Here is a 24,398-nt window from a genome sequence, read left to right as displayed (position 1 = left end):
TATGGAAATGTGACCAATTTCCTTTGTTTATGTAATCAGAGAGTATTGTTTCAAATTTGTAGAGGAAGAATATAATAAATAACCATTACAATGATTTTTAAAACTCTTCCATTTTATAAATCATGGTTCTTGATAAATAAACAAACAAAGCTATATGCCTCTCTAAGACCACACTTGAAATATTGCATCCAGTTTTGGTCACCGTGATATAAAAAAGATGCTGAAACTTTGGAAAGAGTGAAAGGAAGAGGAACTAATATGATTAAGGGCCTAGTGACTAAAACATATGAAGAACCATTGCAGGAATTGGATTTGTCTGATCTCGTGAAAGGAAGGACTAGGGGTGATATGATAGCAGTGTTCCAATATTTGAGAGGCTGCCAGAAAGAAGAGGGAGACAACCTATTTTCCAAAGCACCTGAAGGCAGGACAAAAAACAATGGATGGAAACTAACAAAGGAGAAAAGCAACCTAGAACTAAGGAAAAATATATTGACAGTGAGAACAATCAACTAGTGGAACAGCTTGTCTTCAGAGGTTGGGAGTGCTCCATCACTGGAGGCTTTTAAGAAGAGACTGGACATCCCTTTGTCTGAAAAGGAGGTTGAACTAGAAGACCTCCAAGGTTCCTTCCAATGAAGATGATGATGATATGTCTTACCTCAATATTTTGGACAGTTTATATTTATGCACATACCCATACAGGGATTATTCAATGAAAAGCCTAAGAAAATAGTGGTGCCTTCCATTTTACAGATAATTTGAGTAAGCAAACAGATACCATATGGGGAGGAAACAGGAGTTTGCCACAGGAATTCAAAGGAGGAAGAGATGAAAAAGACCAAAGAAACTGTATGTTTTAAGGGAATCAATCTTCCTTTGTTGCTTAGTCATGTGAAGAAGATGCTGTAAAAACACAGAGTCATATCACTAATAATTAAGGCGCTCAGCTGGTATACTCGACACTAGAAAACACCACCTACCTGTGCAGATTGTGTTGCCAGGCGAAATTTGCTTTCTGTTAGATAGCATGGCCCGGATTGCCAGGATGATAAACAGCTGCAGCAAGATAGGTTTTACCTTACAAGGGCTGGAAATCTCTACGTGGGTGAAGCTTGGTAAGGGCTTTAAAGTGGAGCGTCTGGGGGTGGGAGAAGAAAATCTGAAATGAGGAACGTAATAACTCCAACTGTAGGTGAAGATTTCTATTGTAGAGCAGGAAGTGGAAATTGTTGCAGTACGAACACTCGGTAAAGGAATGGGGGAAAAAAGAGGCTCAACATTTAATGCTTAAAAGTATGAAAAACAAATGAGATGAGCTTGTGCTCACAGCACAGGAAAATGAATGTGCATAATAGGACATGATGCATGAGTCCCAAAATTAGAACCTTAGAGGCTATGCTTAAAAGAATCAGAATGTGAGTGGGAGTTCTTTAAAGTACTATTAAAAGCACCAGTGTAAACAATTGTAATGAGGGGGGAAATGGCAAAGAGCACAAGAAGCAAATGTAGCTATACAGAAATAACAAGTAAGCTTAGTGAAGACATAAGATAACAAATCAGAGGTGGAAAAAGAACACGGGGCCCCAAGAAGAGCACATACTAATATCTCAAAAGAGTAAAAGGTTATTAGAAAAGGGAAAGCTTAGAAATAATGAGATTGACAGTGGATGATACAGCTATCCAAAAGGGCATCCTCAGGACGCAAGGAGTTCAGAGCCAAACCTTTACTGAATGTAGTATCATTGAAAAGTCCTTGGGAATGAAAAGGTCAAGCCCAACATACAGTAGCTGATAAGACCAAGGAAGCAAGAATCACATCAATGGCAGAAAAGTCTCTGGAGACTAGGTCTCTTACTACTTGGGCTGAGTAGCCATTTTTGAGATTTTTGTCAGGGTTCTGACGGATGCCCTAATTAACTCATGAGCCTCTATCCAAGTTTCAAAAGAAATCCAGTTATTTATTAGGAGCATGTCAGCATGTACCCCAGTGAAGTCAGCTCTTCCCCAGGTAGCTTATGACCCAACTATGACCCTGTTCCTCCCCCCCTCCCAGGGTGTGTCATATATCACATTTTCCGGAGCACTTTCATGGGCTGTAGAAATCACGCCTCTCCGGATGGCTCCAGCAACCTGAGAATCAGGCTTGAGAAAGGTATGCGTGGAATGTGCTTCCGGTCGTGGCTGCCGAGCTGCTCCATCAGTTCTCCCCACTCCCTGCCTACAGCAACTCGAGAGCAGGCCAGGAATGCTTTATGAGTTGACACTTAACCAGATTTCTCCCACAATTTAACATATCAGTACCAGATTATGGGAGGATGGCAAATGTCCTTATTGGAAGGAAAGGAGAAAGGAGAGAAGAGGGGAGGGGAAGGAAAGGAAAGGAAGGGAAAGGACACTCCAGACCAATGAATGCCTGTGAATTAATCAATAAGCCTCTTGAATACTATGCCATAATTTTAGCACAAATCACTATCTTTGTCAAGAATCATATTAAGCTAAACATATCTGATCTAAAAAAAAAATTAACTTCAGCATTTTATGAAAATGTTGTATGCATACCTTGGTTTCAAAAACACATTTGGTAAAATATTTAACTTTTTTCGTTAATCGAGAGAGTTCACTGCAGGCTGGGTGATAAGTGGATGCCTACCTGCCTTAGAAAAATCCACACTCAATGAGTGTTTATTCATGGTTCTTCATCACATTGGAAAGAAGTGTTGAGCGGAAGGCAACAAAATCAGTCCTTCACCTTTTCACTTTTATTATTGCTTCAGATGAATAATAGAATGGAATGCTTATCAGACTTTCATATGATACAAAATTAGGTGAGATAGATAAGACAGTTCAAGAGTTTTTGGGTAAATTAGATAAATTGGTTGAAAGTAATAAAGGAATCTTTTAAATTCTTTTTAATTTAGAGAACAGAAATCAAATGCTTGGGGATTGAATGTGGAATACTTGGCTTGGATTATTACATTTTGAGATATTTCATCTCTCTCTCCTGTGATGATCAAAGAGTCATCTTGAGTAGAATAATCAGTTTTGGACACCAGACATTAAGATACATTTAGAGAAACTAAACAGATTCGGAGAAAAGCAGGCAGATCATCGGAACAGAGGGAACTGTCTAACTGGGGAAAAAAGAAAAAGAAACACAGCACAGTTGTCCTAGGTGATCTATCAATCGATGATAATTTAAATACCATCTCAGCAAAACATCTTGATTGTAACTTTAGAATCATGGAATTATAAGCCCGATATTATATTTCTTTAATGTCCACTAGCAGTAGAATGTAAGAAGGTCTATCTAATACAAAAGTGAGGAAGAAAAAATAATTTTGTTAAGCAAGCATAACTTTTGTCATTGCAATGCAGTGATTATTGCCTCTGCAAAGAGTTTTGATTTATAGAGTATCTGAATATTTAATCTCTTTTTAAAAGATTTCACATGTGTTGCTCTGAAAACATATGGCAGCAGCACTCAATGTATTTATGGAACATTGTCTGCATACACACACAAGCAAACAAACACACAAAGTGTATACACATAATGTTAGATTATGCAACTGGGATATTTTTGCCCATTAACACTTCAGTTACACACATACCTATGTGGCAGAGATGGTATTCAGCAGGTTTTGACCTGCTGAATCTGGGGAATCAGTAGTGGAATTTTTGAATAGTTCGGAGAACCGGTAAATACCACCTCTGCCTGGCCCCGCCCCCATCTATTCTCTACCTCCCGAGTCCCAGCTGATCAGGAGGGAATGGGGATTTTGCAGTAACCATCCCCTGGAGTGGGGAGGGAATGGAGATTTTGTATCCTTCCCCTGCCTCGTCCACCAAGCCACGCCACGCCCACAGAACCAGTAGTAAAAATTTTTGAATCCCACTACTGCTATGTGGGCATAAACCAGGCTTCTCAACTTAAGCAATTTTAAGAGGTGTAGACTACAGCTCCCAGAAATTTCCAGCCAGCATACTGGGGAAACACTGATATAAAATTCTTAGTGTACGATCTGAGACAGGGAGCAAAACTTAATGTCATGCCCTTAAGAACGACAACACCCGGTAGAATAAAACTAAACTGGCATATTTTATTTCTACAAAATGTATAAATATTGAAAATTTACAGCAGAGTTAACATTTAATAACGATTACATTTTAAATTGGTAATTCTTGAACCCCAGCCCACTCTTAAGAATTGCAATGTGTACTGTGTCCCAAGCACACACTGTGGGAAGTTTTAAGAGCAATTCTTCCAATGGATACTCCCTCTAAATTAGATGATCAAGTATATTAAAAAGAACAAAAACTCACAGTGGCCATTTTAAAGGGGGCTCTCTTTGCATACTATGACTTTTTGGTGTCTGCTTCAGATATTTCCTTTTAAAGATACAGGGATGTGATAAATTTTGCAATTTTGCACATCACAGAAGCATACCGATCAGAAGGTGAGACTGGCTAGAAACCCCTTAACAAGCATACTTTGGCCAAATTTGGTTTTGTTAACATGTATGCAAAGCCTGGAGGGATTTGGAACATCAGTGGCCCAGCTATCTGGAACATTTAAAGGGACAAATGGCAACTTTAGTCTATTTGGAAAAATAAAAGTGGGGCTTCAGAAATATCGCTCAGTTTTGAAAATACTTTCACGCTAATCATTCACATAATCAAAGACATTTTGGTTGATGCGCAGTCAACATTTTGAGATGAGACAATAGCAATATACTTAGTAGCATGTTAACGTGGTTGAGTCTTACCAGATGCATTCATACAGTAATAGCAGCACACTTTTTAATTTATCCATATATGGAAAATACAGGTGGATAGGTGTCCCTGTGAGCACTTGTGTATAAATGGTTTGTGGAATACAGAGTTTAAATTCTCAAGATGTTGCTATTACAATAGTTAATTGCAAACCTGACTTCCTATTGAAATTGTGTTTGTTTATCCAGTTTATAACGGTGCGGTAGGATTTCAAAGATAGTAACGTTATAAAGTTTATTTCAAATTTCTTTCTTCAACCATTTCATCCTAACTCATAGCTTTACAATTAAGCACCCTCGCTAATATATGCCTCATTTGAGACTGTATTTAGCATCTACAAATGAGATGCAACTAAAATTTATATGATCAGATATGATCTCATTAATTTCAAGTAAAAAAAACCCTGGACTATATCGATTATCAGTACAGTACTAATCACCTTTTAAAAGGATATTTTAGTTGTCTGTTGTTCGATAAAAGTGCTTTTCTTGGGTTCAACAGTCCAGAAGCATTCACTGACGACAGAACGAACTTATTTCCATTTGGCTCAAACTTTATATACCTATTTTTCCCGCCACAAGGAATTCCTTAAGTTTTACCTTTTCTTAAATACTGTTCTTATTTTGGGGTATTTATACTTCAATCATTTTTCATATTTAGTGTATTGTGCCTCGACACAATTTCTATGAAATTAGGATATTATTTCTAATCTACAAACAAGGAGAGAAAAGCCAGCTTGACTTAAATTTTCAAAAAACAATGTTTAAATTTGAACTCAACTGCTGATATCATAAAGTGACTTTAAAAAGTGAGTAATTAATGCCATTCAAATGAGGAACAGCACACATTTTATTGATTTACAGAACAGAGAGAGGACACCACAAGCTAATGTACAATCCTCTAAAACTATTTATCAAAACTTTGAGTTTTAGCCTTAACAGTTTAGGAATATAATGATAGTGCTGCTGGGGCATATCCCCTGTGTCCTATTGTTTGCTCACTAAAAAGATGGGATGAAGTAGGTATTTGATGTGGCAGTCCATGAGGTGCTTCATGGAGGCATTTCATTGGAATTAGCAGTAGAACCTATAGTCTTGATTCTGCTTGTAGCCATCTGCCTGCCATTGCTTCTCCTAAGCCAGGGGTTGGCAACCTTAAACACTCAAAGAGCCACAAAGGTCCTAACCGAAAGCCCCCTGTTAAATTCTGGAGTCGATTGGAAGTTTGGTTGCCCTACCATAGAGTCTCCTCCTAGCACGGCATCCTTTTTCCTCTAACTGTCCTAACCAAAAGCCCTAATCCTACCAATTGTGGAGCCGACCAGCAACAGGGAGCTGCAGCAGAGGGATGAAAGAGCCACATGCAGCTCCAGAGCCACGGGTTGCTGATTCCTGCCCTAAAATGAAATCCCGGCACAGGATTGAACTGGGTTGGGATTCAGCCCCTGAAATTCCTAATAAGCCTCCTTGAAATTGTGGGAATCGGAGACGTGATTGCCTGATGATTCCTCTGCCCCTTTCTTGAACTTTGAATACAAACTTTCAAAGACCCCCTTTCCTATCCAAACTTTTGAAGGTTTCTGTCCTTTAGCATTATCACTTGAAGGAAACAAGCACTTTCATTATTTCTTAATGTCATCCTATTAACAACTTAAGAAGAAGCATTGCTTATATTGGACCCTCTTTCTTAAAATGATTAAAAATAAGATAATTAGCTTCAGCTAACTTAACAGTAACGTTCCTCACTGTTTAGCTCACGCCACATTTCTTCCGGAATAATTTGTATTTATAATGTTATCTATATATGTAGGACTTATGCTCATGATTCCTTACACTGGATTAAGTTCTTTTTTTATAGTCTTATTCAAAAAATAAGTCAGACCCCCATGTATTTAAGCTTGCACTTAACAAGAGCTTGAACAAAACCCTTTACTTGATGGATCTGGAGCAGTATGACCCCTAAATGAGAGTGCTCTTCCAAGGGTCATGGCTGCTAGAGGCAGCCATATAGGATGCAAAAGAGGCTTGCTGTTACTCGGATTGTGGGATTAAACCTATGGGGGAGAATGGAAATACCTTCTTCTCTGCAACAAAACCTGCTGCCATATTATCAGTCAATTTGGCTGGTGAGTATCAAAAAGGTAATCTGCAGTATAGCCTAACCTTTGATGCTTCTCAGTGTCCCCCCCCCCCCCAATAATATAGAAACCACAGCCAGCCTGTCCAAGATCAACCTAGAAACCTGGAATGTTGTAGATAAGCAGTAACACTTCAAACTGAATCATGTGCCCTTTAGTTAAAGGGCTGCATTACTTGTCAAGGACCCTGGCAACATCAGATTACAGGCAGTTCCTCAAATTAGGACCAATCACTTAATGACCTTTTAAAAAATATGACAGCAAGTGTTTTATGGCATTTCTGGATGTTATAAAATGTTGCCATTGTCATAGCCTCCCCCCCCCCAGTCATGGATTCGTATTTACGACCATGGCAATCACTTAATGATTACAGGTTCCCTTAACAACTGAAGTGATTTGTTTAACCCCTGCTCCAAAAGTTGCCAAGTAGGGTCCAATCACATGGACAACTCAATTTATGACTGTAATGGTTTATATCTGGAAATCTGGTCCCAACTGTGGTCAAGGACTACCTGTATTCTTGAATACATCTTCTGTTTGCCCACTTCTGCTGATCAGACCATCCCTCTTCTCCAGGGAATGCTGTCTGCCTCAGCCCCTCTGGCACTCCGATTTGGGTTCCAGGCCAATATTTTTATGCCCCTTTGCTTCTGATCCTGCTGAAATGCGGACATTTTCCTACCATACCTATATGGTACTTGTGGAGGCGGCTTCTGGGATAGGAAGAGCAGACAAATGAACACCTTCAAAACCAACAGATGGGTGATAATAACATAAAGAGTCTCACGTAGTGAGTCTCCTCTGCAGAAAGAACCATCTCATTTTCTCAAGATGCCAGAATGAAACGTGAAAGAGGTCAGTTCAATCTTTCAGTAATGCAGTGTGGAACTATCCATACTACCCAATATAGCACAATCCACAGTAACTTAGGCATGGCCATGGGGCTGATATAGCAAACTGCAATAAATTAAATTCAGATAAAAATGCGTAATGTTTATGTACTTTCTGACCCGGTAATGCACACTAGAACTATACAGATTCTAATGTTGGATAAATTTTGTTCCTACTTGCATTTGGCATAGAGATATGTGACAAAAAAACCCCTCCCTTTAAAAAGAAATAAACTACTGTTTATAGAGATAGTTGTATCTTATCCCATGTCCTCCATATGCAGACCAGACACATTTATTAGACATGTTTTTAATTAGTCCTGAACTTGGAGCTGTCATATGCTAAAAGTTCAACTTGCTAGGTTTGGAAGATTTATACGTCTTTGTAATAACATCTCAATAATTATTAAGAGGTTGCATTGCATTGTTGACATTTTCAGATTAGACCTATCGGTATTACAGAGGTTTTATTTGTGCCTAGGGACCAAGAATCTTTAGGAATTAAATACATTTAATAGGACAAAAAGGAATTGCAACCAAACTCAACTTGAAATCAGCTTGTGTCTAACTCGTAAACCTGTTCTTCTACCAGCATCTCATGTAATTTGGATAAACAGCTCTTGCTGCCTTTTGTATTATTAATGTGAGATTATGGAAGTTGGCCAAATGGTTACAATGCTTGTAATGACTTATATTTTGCAAAGGGCAATGGTGGGTATCATCAATCCCATTTCCTTATGCTTCCCTTGGCCGTGAATTCGATATCACACTCCACGTACCAGCAATATCCTTCATCCAGCGCTGTGGATTTTAACAGAGGTTTCAGGAACAGAAATGCCACTCCCCCCACCTCCCCTGACACTATACATGAAAAACATCCAATATATACAGAAATTTACTGCCGAGAAATCTTTTCAGCTGGGCTATTCATAGGTAACGGGTTGGCAGCGGATTAACAACGGATTCTTCCTCTGTCACCATGAAGGACTGGTACAAGTACATCAATTGAGGAAAACAAATGCTTCACCATCTTTCACAATGCGAGTGAGCTTCATAAGGCATTTAACATTGTCACTTTCAAGCAACATTACAGGACAGAACCCACAGCAAGCCACCTCCCCACCCTCTTGCAATTTTTCGCTTTGTAACCCTTTTCCGGAGTCTGCTTTTCTCAAAACTGCGATGCCTTCGTAATACTGTATATGTCAGGGTGGATAAAGCGTCCGTGTGTTCAGCTGACTTGTAGGGAAAAAAAATCAGAGAGAGAGAGAGAGAGAGAGAGAGAGAAAAAAAGTGCAACCATGCTTTGAAGCAATTTTTTTTTTAAAAAAAAGTAGTTTTCTGGCATGTGGGCTTTGAATCAAGCATCCAAACCACACCCTTCCTCTTCACCGACCACAAGGGAAGAAGAACATCCTTTTGTGTGAAGGGTGAGCAGGTTAGACCCTTCCAAGGTCTGAGGAAGGACACAAGGTCTGTCTCTTGGCTTTTAGGCACCCAAGGTCATGTTACGTAGCAGCCATTGCTGGGATCGGCTTTCGCTGCAATCCTTCATGGTAGGAACCATTTTGTCATCTTCCGAGGGCTCATCAAGACACTGGTTACTGTTCACATGTCTCAAGGTCAGTCGCTGAAAAACAAACAAGCAAACAACACAATGAAGTCGTCAGCGTCAGTTGGACTAGTCAACAAATTCCTCTACCGTGTTTTGGCATCATGGAAATCACACAGAAAGTTCCTCAGCATTATTGTATAGTGACAGGAAGAAATTGGACTGCTGAGGCTCCAAGTCCGAAAGGTGAGTTTTATATTCCTTTGGCAGAATGACTGCTCCACCACCTAATTTATGGCGCTGGGCAGCTTTCTCGTGAAGGAACAACTGGCTCATCTTCTACGTTTAGGAATCACTGAAAACTAATTTTGCAAGTTTATAAAAACAAAATATCTCAAAGGCATTCTAATCTAAACCATTTTTCCCCCGAATTGACCATCAGTCTTGAAAATCATGAGCTATGAATTCCCTTTCTGAAATTGTTTTCAGTTTATTGTACTAGACTTTTGTTGGAAGAATTATGTCGCCCTCCCATAATTAAAAATGATCAATTGTTAACCTGCTACAAATGTTTAACTATAGAAAGTAGTGTAGCCTTTGGAACCTAGGATACTCAAAGCTAAAAATAAAAGGATTTCAATTAGCTAATTGTAATTAATCCAGAAGCTCCTTCTGTTCAGGTGATGTTTCCTTGAAGAAATTAAGCAGTCCATTATGCTTATAACCATAATTCTGTGGAGATACTTTGTGCAGTTTATATGGGAAATTTCCAACAATCTCCTCTCTTTTTCAGTCTCAGATCAATTTAAACTAACAAAGCGGCATTTTGTCTTCAGATCATTCTCTAATCTATCATTTGTTATATTAATGAGGATTTATAAACATTTCTGCCTTGTTTTTCATTCCCTCTGGAATGACCTCCCCCCCGACATTAGAACCACCACTGACTTCCGCTCCTTCCGACAGAAATTGAAAACACACCTGTTCCGACTGGCTGGCCTGGCATAATTACTATGTCTACCTCCTGGCATACATATTTCTTACTGGTTTTTTAGAGGGATTGTTCTTTTAAACTTAATTTTATAGGATATTGGGGTTTTAAATTTTGTACATTTTAAATTATTTACTTAGCAGTACAGTTCTGTATATCTTTTTTATCCTCCTCTTATTTATGTATCTATCTACTTAATAATTTTAATTGTCTAAATTTTATAGTTATTTATGATGTATTTCTGATATGGACTGTACACCGCCCCGAGTCCCTTTTGGGAGAGGGGGCGGTCTATGAGCGCTAAGAAATAAATAAATAAATAAATTCTGTTTTTTTAGAATTTGAAATGAGGAGATTAATAATATGACAGAATAGCAAGTGAAAAGCTTCAGATAAAAAAAAAACTGCTTTTTTATTTTTTAAAAATATCTAAAACGTAAAATTCAAGAAAACAAAAGAACAAAGAACAAAAATAAAAATTCATTCCAATCAAAATTTTAAATCCATTGATTATGTATGTATGTATGTATGTATGTATGTATGTATGTATGTATGTATATGTGTCACAACCCCTGGTATGCCCAAATATGGGACGGAACACACTGTTTCCCTTTGTCTCTCTTTCGGATCACTCCAGGAGACCATCCAGGCAGAAAACCATATTTTTATTGTTGCCTTTGTTATATTTGTGTTGCATTTGTGCTGATAAATAAATAAAGGGAGACTAGTATAGATCTATTTCAAGCTATTTAGCTCTCATCAGCTAGCCATACCCTTACTGGGTTCAAATTCCATAATATATGTAATATATATTATGTATATTATGCATTATATATATATGTATGTATGTATGTATGTATGTGTGTGTATATATATATACATTATATATATAATGATGTTGTTGTTATTTACTATTTATTATGGTAGCCTTCCCCAGAGTGCTGGTCTTGTTGGAATGAGAGGATGATTAGATGTTCTGGGATTCCCATCTTCCTAAGCACCTTTCACAGCTTGACAAAGGTTGACACAATTAAAAAACCTCTCTAAAATCAACAAAGCACATATTGACTAGTATTATAATAACTGTATTATGTTGGGTGCACATCAGTCAGATGTGTAGATTTGATTTAGCATTTCTGGCTACATATCAAATAATCTTTTCCAGGTGTTGCACTTTCTTTTAAAAATCAGATTTGTAGTCTGAGAGTTTTCCTGGATCCAGCATTAGTATTGGATAGCTGCATAACATCAGCAAGGTAGTTCCGATAAAAGCTAATTAAATTTTTGCACTCTAGTGTGGAAGAAGCAGGTCTTCTTTACTCCTTCATTGTAGCTATAGCACCTCAAAGCTGCACTGCACCAAAGGAACCTTTTGGGGTAGCTCTTGAAGATTATCTGGAAATAACCCAGGGTAAATAGGAGCCCCCCTTCCTCCCCCGAAACACCCTCATTGATTTCTAGTTGTTTCTAGCCATAGTAATGCACTCTGCCCAGTATTCTGGCATCTTTTAGGAAACCTACCTCAAAGAGGTTAAAATTAACATCAATGATTAATTTCGTTTTCTTCTGAGCAGAGGTAGTATTATTGATCCTGATCTGAAAATTAAGCGACCGCAGTTCGCTTCCAGGGAAACAGAATGTTAAGACTGCTTTCTGTTCAGAATCCCAAGACCTTAGTTGTTTGACCCCTCCAATTCTGTAATATTCTATGTTCTAGGAAAAAAGGTTTATGCTATGTTCTGTAGATGCCATTGTGTGCAAGGACTCCACACTTTTTAAAAATGGAACCGTTTTCTTGAGATGGTTGAAGTGATGAAATTGCACAAACAACTAACTTTTTGCATTATGCTGAATTTCATGCTAAATTGATCTGAAGATGGACTGTGCTATAACAATTTCTACCCAGAAAAAAAAAACATTAAGAAAAGTAACAAAGGAGGCTTTTTGTCGTACTTTAGACAGACTGCTGTGAAATTCCCAGAGAATCACTTAAGGCTATTTCATAATATGTAGCCCATTGTAATAGGTTATTTTTCTTCTAATATGTACATGTAATAAGAGTGCCAAAATGCTTTAAGAAATAATTCAGAACAAATGAAAGTACCATATTTTAAAATTAATTGAATTGGAGGCTTCATGACTCTCTTCTGGATGCCAAATCAAATATAGTCCTAATATTTCACCAGCTGTTTCTTTGTATTTGTTGTAGAATTTTACATTAAAAGAAGCATGTTGAATATTTCAATGGTCTTCTATAAATACTTATTCCTACAATTCTATCATTATATAATGCTATTACAAATATATATATGTTTGTTGGCAAACATTCAATTACATTAGAAAAATATCAGCAACAAAACCATCCAGTCTGTAATTTCTTTCATTATTTAGTACCAGATTAAAGTTTTCCAGCATATTCATGATATTTAATGACTCATAACACTATATTTTAGCCCTTTTTGTCTTAGTCAAACAGGACCTTTTGAAGGAACAAAGATTCTATTATATAAATTATATCCTTTGAGCAATGTGTGTATATATTATATGGGGATCCTCTAATATTATAACAAGATATCATTGACATTAAAATTAATAGAAAAACTTGTTTGCTTTATAAATAATATTTTGAAATGCTCTAGCAAGAAAATTATAGATAACATATCCATTTAACTTCTGGATTGTATTCTTTCTAATGTTAAATCTTGTACAGTGAAGCAGTCACTTTGAAAACAAGTACATAAAATTCACCATTATCACTATCAAAAGTGCTATGCAACACATTTCTATCTACCACAAAATTATACATTACAATTTTCTATTTTTATTGTATTTACTTACAGTATTACAAGGCTGCTTTTCAAGTACTGCATCCAGGTGGCATACACAACAGTTCCACAACATAGTTTAAAAACCAAACATTAAAACACGGTCTCAATTATTATAAGTAGAACAATGGTGAACTGAAAAAGCATAGATTGAATTCCCAAAGAAGGGCATTTTTTCAAGCTTATAGAACTGCTATGCAGAAGGGAAATATATTAACCACCAGTGAGTGGGACTGAATTCCAAACACATTGATGAAGGCTAATCTGATTTGGGGGATCAATTCCTGTATGGATTTTACAGTTTGTGTAAATTGAGCATATCTTGAGAAAATATTCCTTAAGATATCCTGGCCCTGTGGTACACAAGTTATTGTTTGACACTATAAACCAGGGGTGTCAAATTCGATTTCACTGAGAGCCGCATCAGGGTTGTGTTTGGGGGGCAAGGGTGGGTGTGGGCAGGGTGGGCATGGCTCATGTTGGGGGCATCCTTGGTGACTTGAGCGCTCTGCCAGTGAAAACAGAGCTCAGGAAGGCCGCCTGTGCCCCTCAAAAGCTCCGTTTTTGCTGGCAGAGGCACCGTGGACCAGTCCTTCACTGTTTCGAGAGTGGCCCTGCGGGCCAGATCTAAGCAACCCACGGGCCAGCTCTGGCTCTTGTGCCTTGAGTGTGACACTCTGCTATAGACCAAATAGTAAAATACAGAGACGTTTCAGGGCATGGTACAGCAGAGGGCAGAGTTATGGTGGAGCAATCCTCCAAAGCAAATACATGTTTATTTACATATCCCTTCACCCTTAGCTTTCATCTCTTCAGTTGCCATGTCATCATTCGTTCAATTTGAATGAGATGGATTCTAACATGAATTCAGATAAGCAAAAGTTTAAAGTATTTTACATTTTACTGAACGCTTACTCTTAGCAGTAGATTTTAATTTAAATTTTCCTTCACTGCACTTTCTTTTATTTTGCTCTGTGACACACTCAATTCTCACAATTGCATTATTTTTACCATTTTGGTTTGGAAACTAATCAAGGAGAGAAGCAACTTAGAACTGAGGAGAAACTTCCTGACAGAACAATTAATCAGTGGAACAGCTTGCCTCCAGAAGTTGTGAATGCCCCAACACTGGAAGTCTTTAAGAAGATGGTGGATAGCCATTTGTATGAAACGGTATAGGGTTTCCTGCCTAGGCAGGGGGTTGGACTAGAAGACCTCCAAGGTCCCTTTCAACTCTGCTATTGTATTGTATTGGTTATTGGAATTATCCTGTAGTGATAAAGACACTACATAAACACAACACATCATTTTACAGACAAAATGAAGCATTCTGTTTCTTGTCAAAAGGGAAAGAAGGATTCAAAATGGCCGAGAGAATTGCTTTTGATACTGAGATATGAAGGCTTCTAACAGTTTTAGTAAACTACAATTAACACTTATTGCATTAAATGTGAGATAAAAATTTCTTTGAAGGCATTTTTTTTATACGGAAGGGTGTTTCAATTTGAAAGAACCATTGATGATTATAAAACTGTATAGCAGAACTTCTGCTTCGGTAAAGTTATTGTAAACTAATTTCCAAACTGAACCAAGGACTTCAGTGACGTGCAGTCAAGGGAGGCACAGCCTCACCACTGTCATCATGAAAAGAAAAAAAAATGTAAAGGGAAAAAGGCGAGAGCTGCGGTCAGACTGAGCTAGTTGCTGCCTGACCCTGCCTCACCATGGATGACTGCTTAACTGTTTAAAAAAGCCTCTAAAAAATATCCTCTACTATGAGGCAGGAAAACTGCGTGCCGCTCCTGCGTCAGGAATGTTTAGGCTTTTAACCCTTAAGTTAATCAAGGGTTAAAAGTCTAAAAATTCCTGACGTAGGGGAGGCACCCAGTTTTCCTGCCTCCTAGTAGAGGGCGCTCGTTTGGCCGGGCTTCTTCCAAGAAGCTTTGTGTGTGTGTGTGTGTGTGTGTGTGTGTGTGTTTGAGAGAGAGTTTGTTTGAGTGAGAAAGGGAAGGGGGTAGGAGAGGCAAGGAGGGAAGCCCGCCTTACCTGGCCGGAGGGGCGTTGCAGCCCCCGCCAGCTCCTCCAGGGACTCCCAGGCTTGGCGCCGGAGAGCCACCGCAAGAAAGACCGGCCAGGTTGTCCAGGCGGCAGCAGAGGTTCCCTTTGTTCTTTTGGGCAGGCGAAGTGGGGGGGGGAGAGGCTTCCTCCTCTCCGTCCGTGCCCTACCTGCACTGCCCTTGCCCGACAAGCGTTCCCCAGATGCCGCACAGCTCTGACGGGCGGTGCTGTGGACGAATCATGGGGCTGAGGGCAGCAGGGAGGCCGGGCCGGACTCTTCAAGGGGTGGATGGCCTCACCTGATCCGGACTGGCCTTGGTTGACCCCGACCAGAGGGCTCAGTTGCCGAGGGTGCGGTTGGGGGAGCCGGGCCTGCGCCGCTTGGCTCTTCTCTGCGGAGCGAAAGGCGGGTGGTGGCAGGTGGACGCTCAGAGCTACGGGAGTCCTTCCGCCGAGCACGGCGCTCCCTCACAGCTCCCCTCGCCCCGTCTGACAGGCGCCGCCAGCTGAGCTGGGGAGTCCTGGCTGGCAGTTCGGCTTCCAGAGCAAGTGGTGCGGGCACCGGTGGGCTCCTCCGGGCTTCCGCCTTCCCAAAGCGCGTCCCTGTTTTTGCAGAAAGCAAAAGAATGGAGAAGAAACGGGGAAGCTTCAAGTATGAAATGAGACCATAGAAGAGAGTTTTGCCCTTTGCTGGTGAACGTGGCCTCATTTCACACCCGAAGCTTCTTCTCCATTCTTTTGCTTTCCACAAAAATAGGGATGCGCTTTGGGAAGGCGGGACCCCGGAGGAGCCCACCGGCACCCGCACCGCCCGCTCTGGAAGCTGAACTTGCACCCATCCTGGAGGGATCCTACCCCGGGCTGGCTGTCAGAGACATGAAAGGCTCTTTCCTCAGGCGGGCATCTTTTCCAGGCTGTGGAATTCTGGGAGTTGAAGTCCACAAGTCTAAAAAAATTGCTGCCTCACCAGCCATAAACCTCACCGCACGTCACTGAAGGACTTCAACTGTAAATAATTATAATGCTATAAGCCACTTAGAATCACTGAGTTGAATGGCCATATAAATATGTTTATACATAAATTTTAAAAAAATGTAAATAAAGTTTGCTCTGATAGCATCAACATGGCAAAACCTCACTTTACAGAAAAACATTCAATAAATAAAACCTGAGAAACACAGCATTCCTTGTCTTTACACAGTGCTGTAAATTGGCTGTCCTCTCCTATTGTACTAATCAAAGATTCACAGAATGATAGAATCAATGCCAGGAATGGTGACTTTTGATTTTTATACCAACCCCCTTCCCCCCCCCAAAAAAAATCATAAAGGCATAAATAGCACTCCATTCTCTTTATAGGGTTGTACTAAGAAGTTGAACTAAGTGGTACAGCTTAGCTGGCTGAGGAATTCTGGGAGTTGAAGTCCACAAGTCTTAAAGTTGCCAAGTTTGGAGACCCCTGGCTTAGACCCAGAGGGAGCGATTGGCCTTATTTTCAAAAGTGGTTCTGGATTCCAATCTGAGTTATCCAACGGTGAAATTACTCTTTCATTTGCTATGCTATATAACTGGATTGGATTAAATGTTGGGCAGCATTTGAATCCCCCAAAGGGGCCTGATCTGCTGGCATGTGAGACAGTAGATAATCAAACACTGGCTACCACCACAAAGATTTTGCCCACTTTATCATTTAGACACTATTGATTGCTTTAAAGAGATGCTTTAAGGTAATGCAAAACAACTAGACTTTTAACAGTTTTTAGAATTAAGTAAGATATGCAAACAAAAGAACTACACATCTAGTTTTTATCAAAATGTTTTTTGACATAGATTTGCAGTAAGTAGCATTAATAAATGCAGTTGTTACATAGCTATTTTACCTCAATTCTAGACTTTACTCTATAGTGATAAGTAGGAGAGGTGAGAAGGGAAATAATTATCATATTTATTATTATTTTTTCATGATACCTACCTCTAGGCATCTACTAAAGGAAATAATCGGTAGAGCTTTTAAAAATGTTCCTAAAAACCTCCAGCCGAGTATAGTTTCTGAACAACCACTTCTGAAAAGGGCTGTCATTACAAGCCTCCGTAGTGGGACCATGAATGGCATCTTCTATCCTGCTTACAGTCAGACAAGACTGGGTAATAATATGAAGGAAGGTGTGTGTCTGTGAGACAGAAAAATGGCACAAGAAGTAGGAATCATGAAGCAAAGGATAAATCTCTCTATCCAACCTATGACAATGAAAAGGTGAATGAACTACAGTAAGAACCTTATATTCACACAGCTTAAGTCATCATCTTAAAACAGTCTTGGTACTTATATGGGTTTCACAAAACATGAACATAAATCAACTCTAGAAAGAGTGCAGAGAAGAGCAACAAAGATGATTAGGGGCCTGGAGACTAAAAAATATAAAGAACGGTTGCAGGAACTGGGTATGTCTAGTTTAATGAAAAGAAGGACTAGGAGAGACATGATAGCAGTGTTCCAATATCTAAGGAGCAGCCACAAAGAAGAGGGAGTCAAGCTATTCTCTAAAGCACCTGAAGGCAGGACAAGAAGCAATGGGTGGAAACTAACCAAGGAGAGACGCAACCTAGAACTAAGGAGAATTTCCCTGACAGAACAATTATTCAGTGGAACAACTTGCATCCAGAATGCTCCAACACTGTAAGTTTTTAAGAAAAGATTGGACAACCACTTGTCTGAAATAGTGTAGGGCAACGATGGCAAATCTTTTTTGGCTCGCGTGCCATAAGGGGGGGGCGCAGGGGGGTCGTGTGTGGGAGTGGCACACCCATAGTGCAACATGAGACCCCCCAGTGTGCATGCACGCATGAGAGGCGCTCCCCCCATTTTTGCATGCTTTTTTCGCCCTCCCCAGGCTCCAGAAGCTTTACAGGAGCCTGGGGAGGGCGAAAACAGCCTCCCCTGCCCCCCTGGAAGCCCTCAGGAGGCTTCAAGGACCTTCAGGAGGCTTCCCTGAAACTTCCGGAGGACTAAAAACGGCCCTACGAGCAAACTGGAGGCTTCCGCCATGCACGTGCGCGGAAGCCTTAAAAGACAGGTAAGGAGCTCGGGTGGGTGGGTGGGCACTCCGGAGCACCATACCGGAACGGTGACCGATGCTCCGGGCAGGCTCCGGTACACCCGTACCGGGGTGTACTGCCTGCAACCCACCACTGGTATGTATGTATAAAAATTCAAAGTATGGAAACATATCTTATCATCAATAAAACATTGTGTTGTTGTAATGGTCAAAAAATTCTCCATCTCTATGCTTTTACACTATATTTGTATTTAACTGTATATGTAGATCACTCCTATTTATTATCAATATTCTAACCTACAATGTAGGTTGGCAGAGTCTTTATTTTTGAAGGAAGATCTATTCCTCTTATTTAATTTTGGTAATTAGAGTGTACTAGCATGGAGAACAACTAAAAATTGCTCATTATGAGTGAGCAACTGGAATATCAATTTTCATTATGCATCTCAGATGCATAGTCATTTCCCTTCTGTTTTCTACTAATAGAAAGTAAATGCAGAATGGAAAAAAGTGAAGATTTAGTAGTCTTGAATATCAATATTTATTAAACACACAGTCAGCAAATTGAACAGTTATGTATGAAAAATAAGAATGTCATTGCAAAACATTTTCAATTAAAAGGGAATATATTCAAAAGTTCTGACTACAGGTAATTTATCTGCATGCAGTGCAGCTAAACTTATCTCAAATCCATGCAAATTCCTATTATTAGCTTTCATTCATTCCTGCCAATTTAGAGGAAAACAATGAACCCCGTGAAATGATTAATCTTTCAGTTTACAAATAAAAACAAGTCTTATCAAACGTAAACAGTTCTGAATCGTGAACCAATTTACCAAAACCTTAATGGACTGATATCTGTAACTTTAAAACATATTAATACACCAAAAACATTTTATAACGTTTAATCTATACAGCAGAAACCTTTTCAATTATCAAAATAATGTAAAAACCAGCTAGAACCAGTTGGAACCAGCTAATTGAAGCTGTCACAGCGTGCCTCACAAGGATTATTGCACTCACTGTCTAATGGAAGTAGCAGCCGGTCACTCAAAATAACAATGACTCTACATCGGAATCGGTTTCAGGAAAAGCACAAAACACTGTCTGCAAGCACTATGAAAATTAAATTAAAAGACCCCGCATATTTCCAATGGAAAACACATATCGGTTTCCCATCTCCCTGTGTTCTCTAGTCCTCATCTCCATTTCTTTGCAAATGTAGTGCTCTGATGAATTTGATTCTCATAAGTACATATCCCAATGTTCTGATATAATGTGCCTCATGAAAGATTTATTATGCAATACCAAATGCAATTGGATCATTTCATTCATTTTGCAGGTGCAGGAAAAAAACAGAAATGAACTTTTTGTTGGTGTGGCTGTTCACAATGAATACATTTCTGAGTATTTTTTTTAAAGAAAGGACAATCCACCAATATTTTGAGAAATGACATTTTCTCCTTTTATCTACGCATCTGTATCATGTATCCCTCCTTTTCTATTCTCTACAAAAATGTTAGCACACTAGAAGACAATTATCTTAAACTATCAGCATTAGCATCATGCTACATGTAACAGGAAATGGAAAATCTATTCTTATAAAATAGTCTACAACTAAACAAAGGTCAGAAATATCACAAAAGCAGTACACAAGTGAAATCCTAAACTAAAATCAATCACAGGGATTACTAGTTTTAAAATGCTTACCTCAAAGTTGTATTCCCATTTACCTGCATGCTAACAAAAGCAAAGGAATGGCAATATACAGTCAAACTATGACCCAGGAAAATATATAGAAAGCATTATGTTTCTTCCAACTGCCTATGTCAGGGGTGTCCAAACTTGGGCACTTTAAGACTTGTGGACTTCAACTCCCAGATTTCCCAAGCCAGCCATGCTGGCTAAGGAATTCTGGGAGTTGAAGTCCACAAGTCTTAAAGTGCCCAAGTTTGGACACCTCTGGCCTATGTCATCCCCAGGCATTATGATACAGAGAGTCAATCAAATATTTCACTAGCGTCTAAATCTTGGTAGTTGACTTCAAAAAAGGTTAAAGCATAGGTCCAGTCAGATTTTTTCCATAAAAGCAATAGTGACTGAAATAGTCTTCCTCTATTTGAGTAACTGAGAACCAGTTGGTGTTGTGGTGAAAACACCAGGCTAGAAGCTAGGAGACCATGAATTCTGGTGCTACCTTAGGCACAAAGCCAGCTGGATCATCTTGGGCCAGTAATTCTCCCTTAGCCCTAGGAAGCAGACAAGGGCAAACTACTATGGAAAAATCTGGCCGAGAAAACTCAGCCAGGCAAATCATCAGAAGTAAAAAAAACTAATATGAAGGCATGCTCTCTCTCTCTCACACACACACGCACACACTCTCTCACACACACATTTGGAAAAAGATTGCTAATAATTTGGCAAAAGATTGCAATTCAAGGTGATTACCTTTAAGGCATGGCATAGGTCCAGGTTACTTGAGGAACTGTCTCACCCCACTGGGATTGGCCCATAGTACTCGTGCCAGCATAGGTGGCCGCAACCCTATCTTATCATAATGGCTTAAAGACCTGGCTCTGCCAGTTGGCTTGGAACCCCAGTGGGGGAACAGCGCAATGGAGATGGTTGATAGAGTAATAACAGATCCCACTTCCCGCCCCTCCCCATGTGTCCTTAGTTTTAATGTCTGGTAAGGTGGGCAGCCAATAAGATTTATAAATAAATAATAAGATTCAAAAAATCAAATATACCCATGCACTGTATACCAAACTAGTACGCAATATACCAAACTAGTACACTTAAGAGTTAAAAATCAAACTATGCATTTCATACATAAAGATTTGGAAATCTGTACTTTGGTCATAAATCCTGCATATTCCCTTGTTGAAAACAGCTTGGTAAAACTCTAAGGCTCATAAAGAATAACGCAACAACAGCAGGACACCACAAACAACATACTGAAATAGTAGATGCAAAGTTACAAGAAGAACGTAATTTATCAAAGCTGTATCACAGCTGTATCAATTCATATATTCAGAGTTTTCTCCTTAAGTTGGTATAACAAGGAAACATCTGTGCAAAACCCAGCTGTTTACACAACTATGAAAAGATTCTGCTTGACACCACAGGACTATCATTTCTGAAATAATATATTGGCTCTGAATTAAGAGCAACCCAAGAAATTGTGATGATAGATTAGATAGATGGATGGATGGATGGATAGATAGACCAAACTTTCAAAATGTTAAGCTTTTTATTGTCACTGTAGAGACATTAATGGAAGTTCTTGATTAATTAGATGTTAAGTGGTATTTCACAACACAAGATCTAAAATCAAATATAAAGATGGCGTAAGAGGGGGAAATGCATAAGTTTTATTTTAGAATTCTATACTTTTGAAATACAGGTACCAAGGGTAATATTTCTTTGTGGTTTTTCATGTGCAAGATTTTGGGACTTTTTATGTATAGGACTTGGTGAGCATCTCTCCTTTATTTATTTATTTACTTAGGCTTCTATACTACTAAATGCCCATAGGCATAAAGCAGCCTACAGAGCAGTCTAACTAGGGTTAAAAGAGATATTAAGAGAGCCAACTGTTCAGCTCCCCACTAACCATGACAGGGTTATCCTGAGGGAGGAACCAAACCTCCATATGTCCAAATGTTGTCTTGTGTTCTTTATATTATCAGCTTCCAAAATAGAAATACAAAAAGGAAAAAAGGCATGAGCAACCCTTTCATATATGCTTTTAATGGTCTGATTTGGGGAAATTTGGGCTAGACAATCATTGATAAGTTTGGACTAGGGGACAAATCACCTTCGTCCACTGTTGTAAATACTGCATGTGGGACATGGAGGAGGAGGGAGAAGGAAGATAAAAACTGAAAGTGATGAAATCCTCCAGTCTTCACAAAAACTACATCACAGTCACCATCATCATCATCGCTACCACCAAAATTTTCACATGACATCCCCCCCAAAGCCCCTCACCCTTTAAAAAGAAGAAACAGATTCTAATGTATTCTATCTACATGATATCTATATTTTCCCCATTCAGGAAATAATGGTGTTAGGGGAAGAAGATTGGGGATTTTTAAATGGGGCTGCCTAGATATTTCAACGGACACAGAATGCAATGGCACTGTACAGTATATTACATTTCTGCTCCACAAGCTGCACTAATTGCCAGTTTGCTTCCTAGTCTCAATCAAAATATTGGTTTTGACATTTAAAGCCATTCATAGCATAGACTGAACTACCAGCCCACTTTGTTAGATCTGGCAGAGAAGGCATGCGGCAGGTACCATCACTAAGGATCTACATTTTGTGGGTTCTAGGAGATGGGCCTTCATTCTTATAGTGTCCATCTTATGAAATAGTTTTCCTCCTGGAATTAGATTAGCTCCACCCCTTTTGACATTCTGGAAGGCCCTCAAGGCCTGATTTAAGTTATCGGGCTTGGGGCTCCCTGGGAAGTGGAGACTTGCTTAGATGGCTCCATTGCTGAGCTGATAATAATAATAATAAATAATAATAAAATTTTATTTGTTAGCCGCACCCTCTCCAGAAGGACTCGGGGCGGCGTACAATAAAAACACGTAAAATACAAATGTAGACATAAATATAGACGTATACGTGGAGGAGGTAGACAAATAAATGGAAAAAAATTAAAATTGCAATTTAAAATCCCCTAAGTAAAATTACAAAATTAAAAACCCGTCAGGAGCGGTATGATCAAACTATGGTTGAGCCAGGCCAGCTACTTGGAAAAGGTGGGTCTTGAGCTTTGTTCTGATGGAGGCTTCAGTGAGGCCTGCGCACATGCATGTGTGTGTGTGGGGGGGGGAACGTGGAGGGTTTAGGCATGCATGCATGCAGGGGGGAGGTCACTGCATTATGGGTGTGGGCATGCACATGTGCAATAGCACCCGTGCAGAAAAGTGTTCGCCATCAGTGAAATAGATGCTCCCTAATGGTATACTGTAGTGGTTAAGGCACCAGGGTAGAAACCAGGAGACTGAGAGTTCTACTCCCACTTAGACACAAAGCCAGCTGGGTGACCTTGGGCCAGTCAATCCTTAGCAACTTCTGAAAACTTTGCTAAGAAAACTGCAGGAACTAATCCAGGCAGTCACCAGAAGTCAATACTGATTCAAAGCTATACGTATACACACGCACAAAGACAGAAACACTTGGTTGAATAAGTGAGAAATACTGTTATAGAAGTCCTGTTATTGTCTCCTTTTGCCTCTTAATTTCTCAATCCAAGAGGCATAAAAGAATATTACAAGATTTTTAGAAAAAAATCTTAGAAAAATATTTTTTGCACCATTTTTAAGAATACTGATTTTTTAAGAATACAGTTACCGTATATTAGTCAGCTACAATGCACTAGGGCAGGCGTGTCAAACTCGTATCGTCATGACATCGCCTCATGACGTATCGGGACTTTCTTCCCTTCACTAAACTGGGCGTGAGCATGGCCAGAGCGTGATACATCCAGGCCACGAGTCATGAGTTTGACAGCCCTGCTGATACCCTAGGGCAGGGGTGTCCAAACTTGGGAACTTTAAGACTTGTGGACTTCAACTCCCAGAATTCCCCAGCCAGCTGGCTGGGGAATTCTGGGAGTTGAAGTCCACAAGTCTTAAAGTTCCCAAGTTTGGACACCCCTGCCCTAGGGTATCAACTGAGTCATTTGATAATGCCATAGTTCCTGGGACTTTCTAGGTCCACTTCTGCATAACTTAAGATGAGTTCCTTAAGGTGGCAGGATTGCCTCAGTACTTCTCTGTTTTCACTACTCAGTAAATTCTTACTGAAGAAAAAAGCATCTAGAATACCAAGAGTAAAGAGACTTTGATGTTATACTGACATTAAATAAAATTCTATTAATCCTTATAAATAGTGAAATAACCATTTCCATTTACAATTTATAAAAATTAAAATACCTTAAATCAAATCACTGTTTGTAAATCACAATAATGATAACACAATAAAAATACATTTTTACCCTACTATTATACATTTGGAATTTTGTGAGGTTTTCCCCCTCTTTCTTCATTCAACCTGGTAAGCTAGCACTACAACAAAATGATTCCTCAGGCAAATTG

The 24,398-nt window shown here is 39.4% G+C and overlaps 1 protein-coding gene across 2 annotated transcripts in view; it reads right to left on the bottom strand.

The window, feature by feature from the left end:
• Positions 1-4,080: 4,080 nt before the first annotated feature.
• The window catches only part of GALNT13 (polypeptide N-acetylgalactosaminyltransferase 13), a 240,727-nt gene continuing 220,409 nt past the window's right edge, over positions 4,081-24,398 (bottom strand). Inside the window, exons 12-13 of one of the 2 annotated variants that reach the window (XM_081937996.1) lie at positions 17,199-17,397; positions 9,293-9,430 (exon numbers count right to left, since the gene is read on the bottom strand). In XM_081937996.1, the coding sequence (XP_081794122.1) occupies positions 17,212-17,397 (186 nt within the window). In that variant the 3' untranslated portion in view covers positions 9,293-9,430; positions 17,199-17,211. Of the gene's footprint in view, positions 9,431-17,198; positions 17,398-24,398 lie in introns of both variants that reach the window. The other variant, XM_081937997.1, reaches the window with a different exon arrangement.

This window comes from Natrix helvetica, assembly GCF_964273705.1.
Source record: "Natrix helvetica genome assembly, chromosome: 1".
NCBI lineage: Eukaryota > Metazoa > Chordata > Lepidosauria > Squamata > Natricidae > Natrix > Natrix helvetica.
Note: the sequence above shows the minus strand (reverse complement) of the source record. Positions and strands in the feature narration are given on the sequence as shown.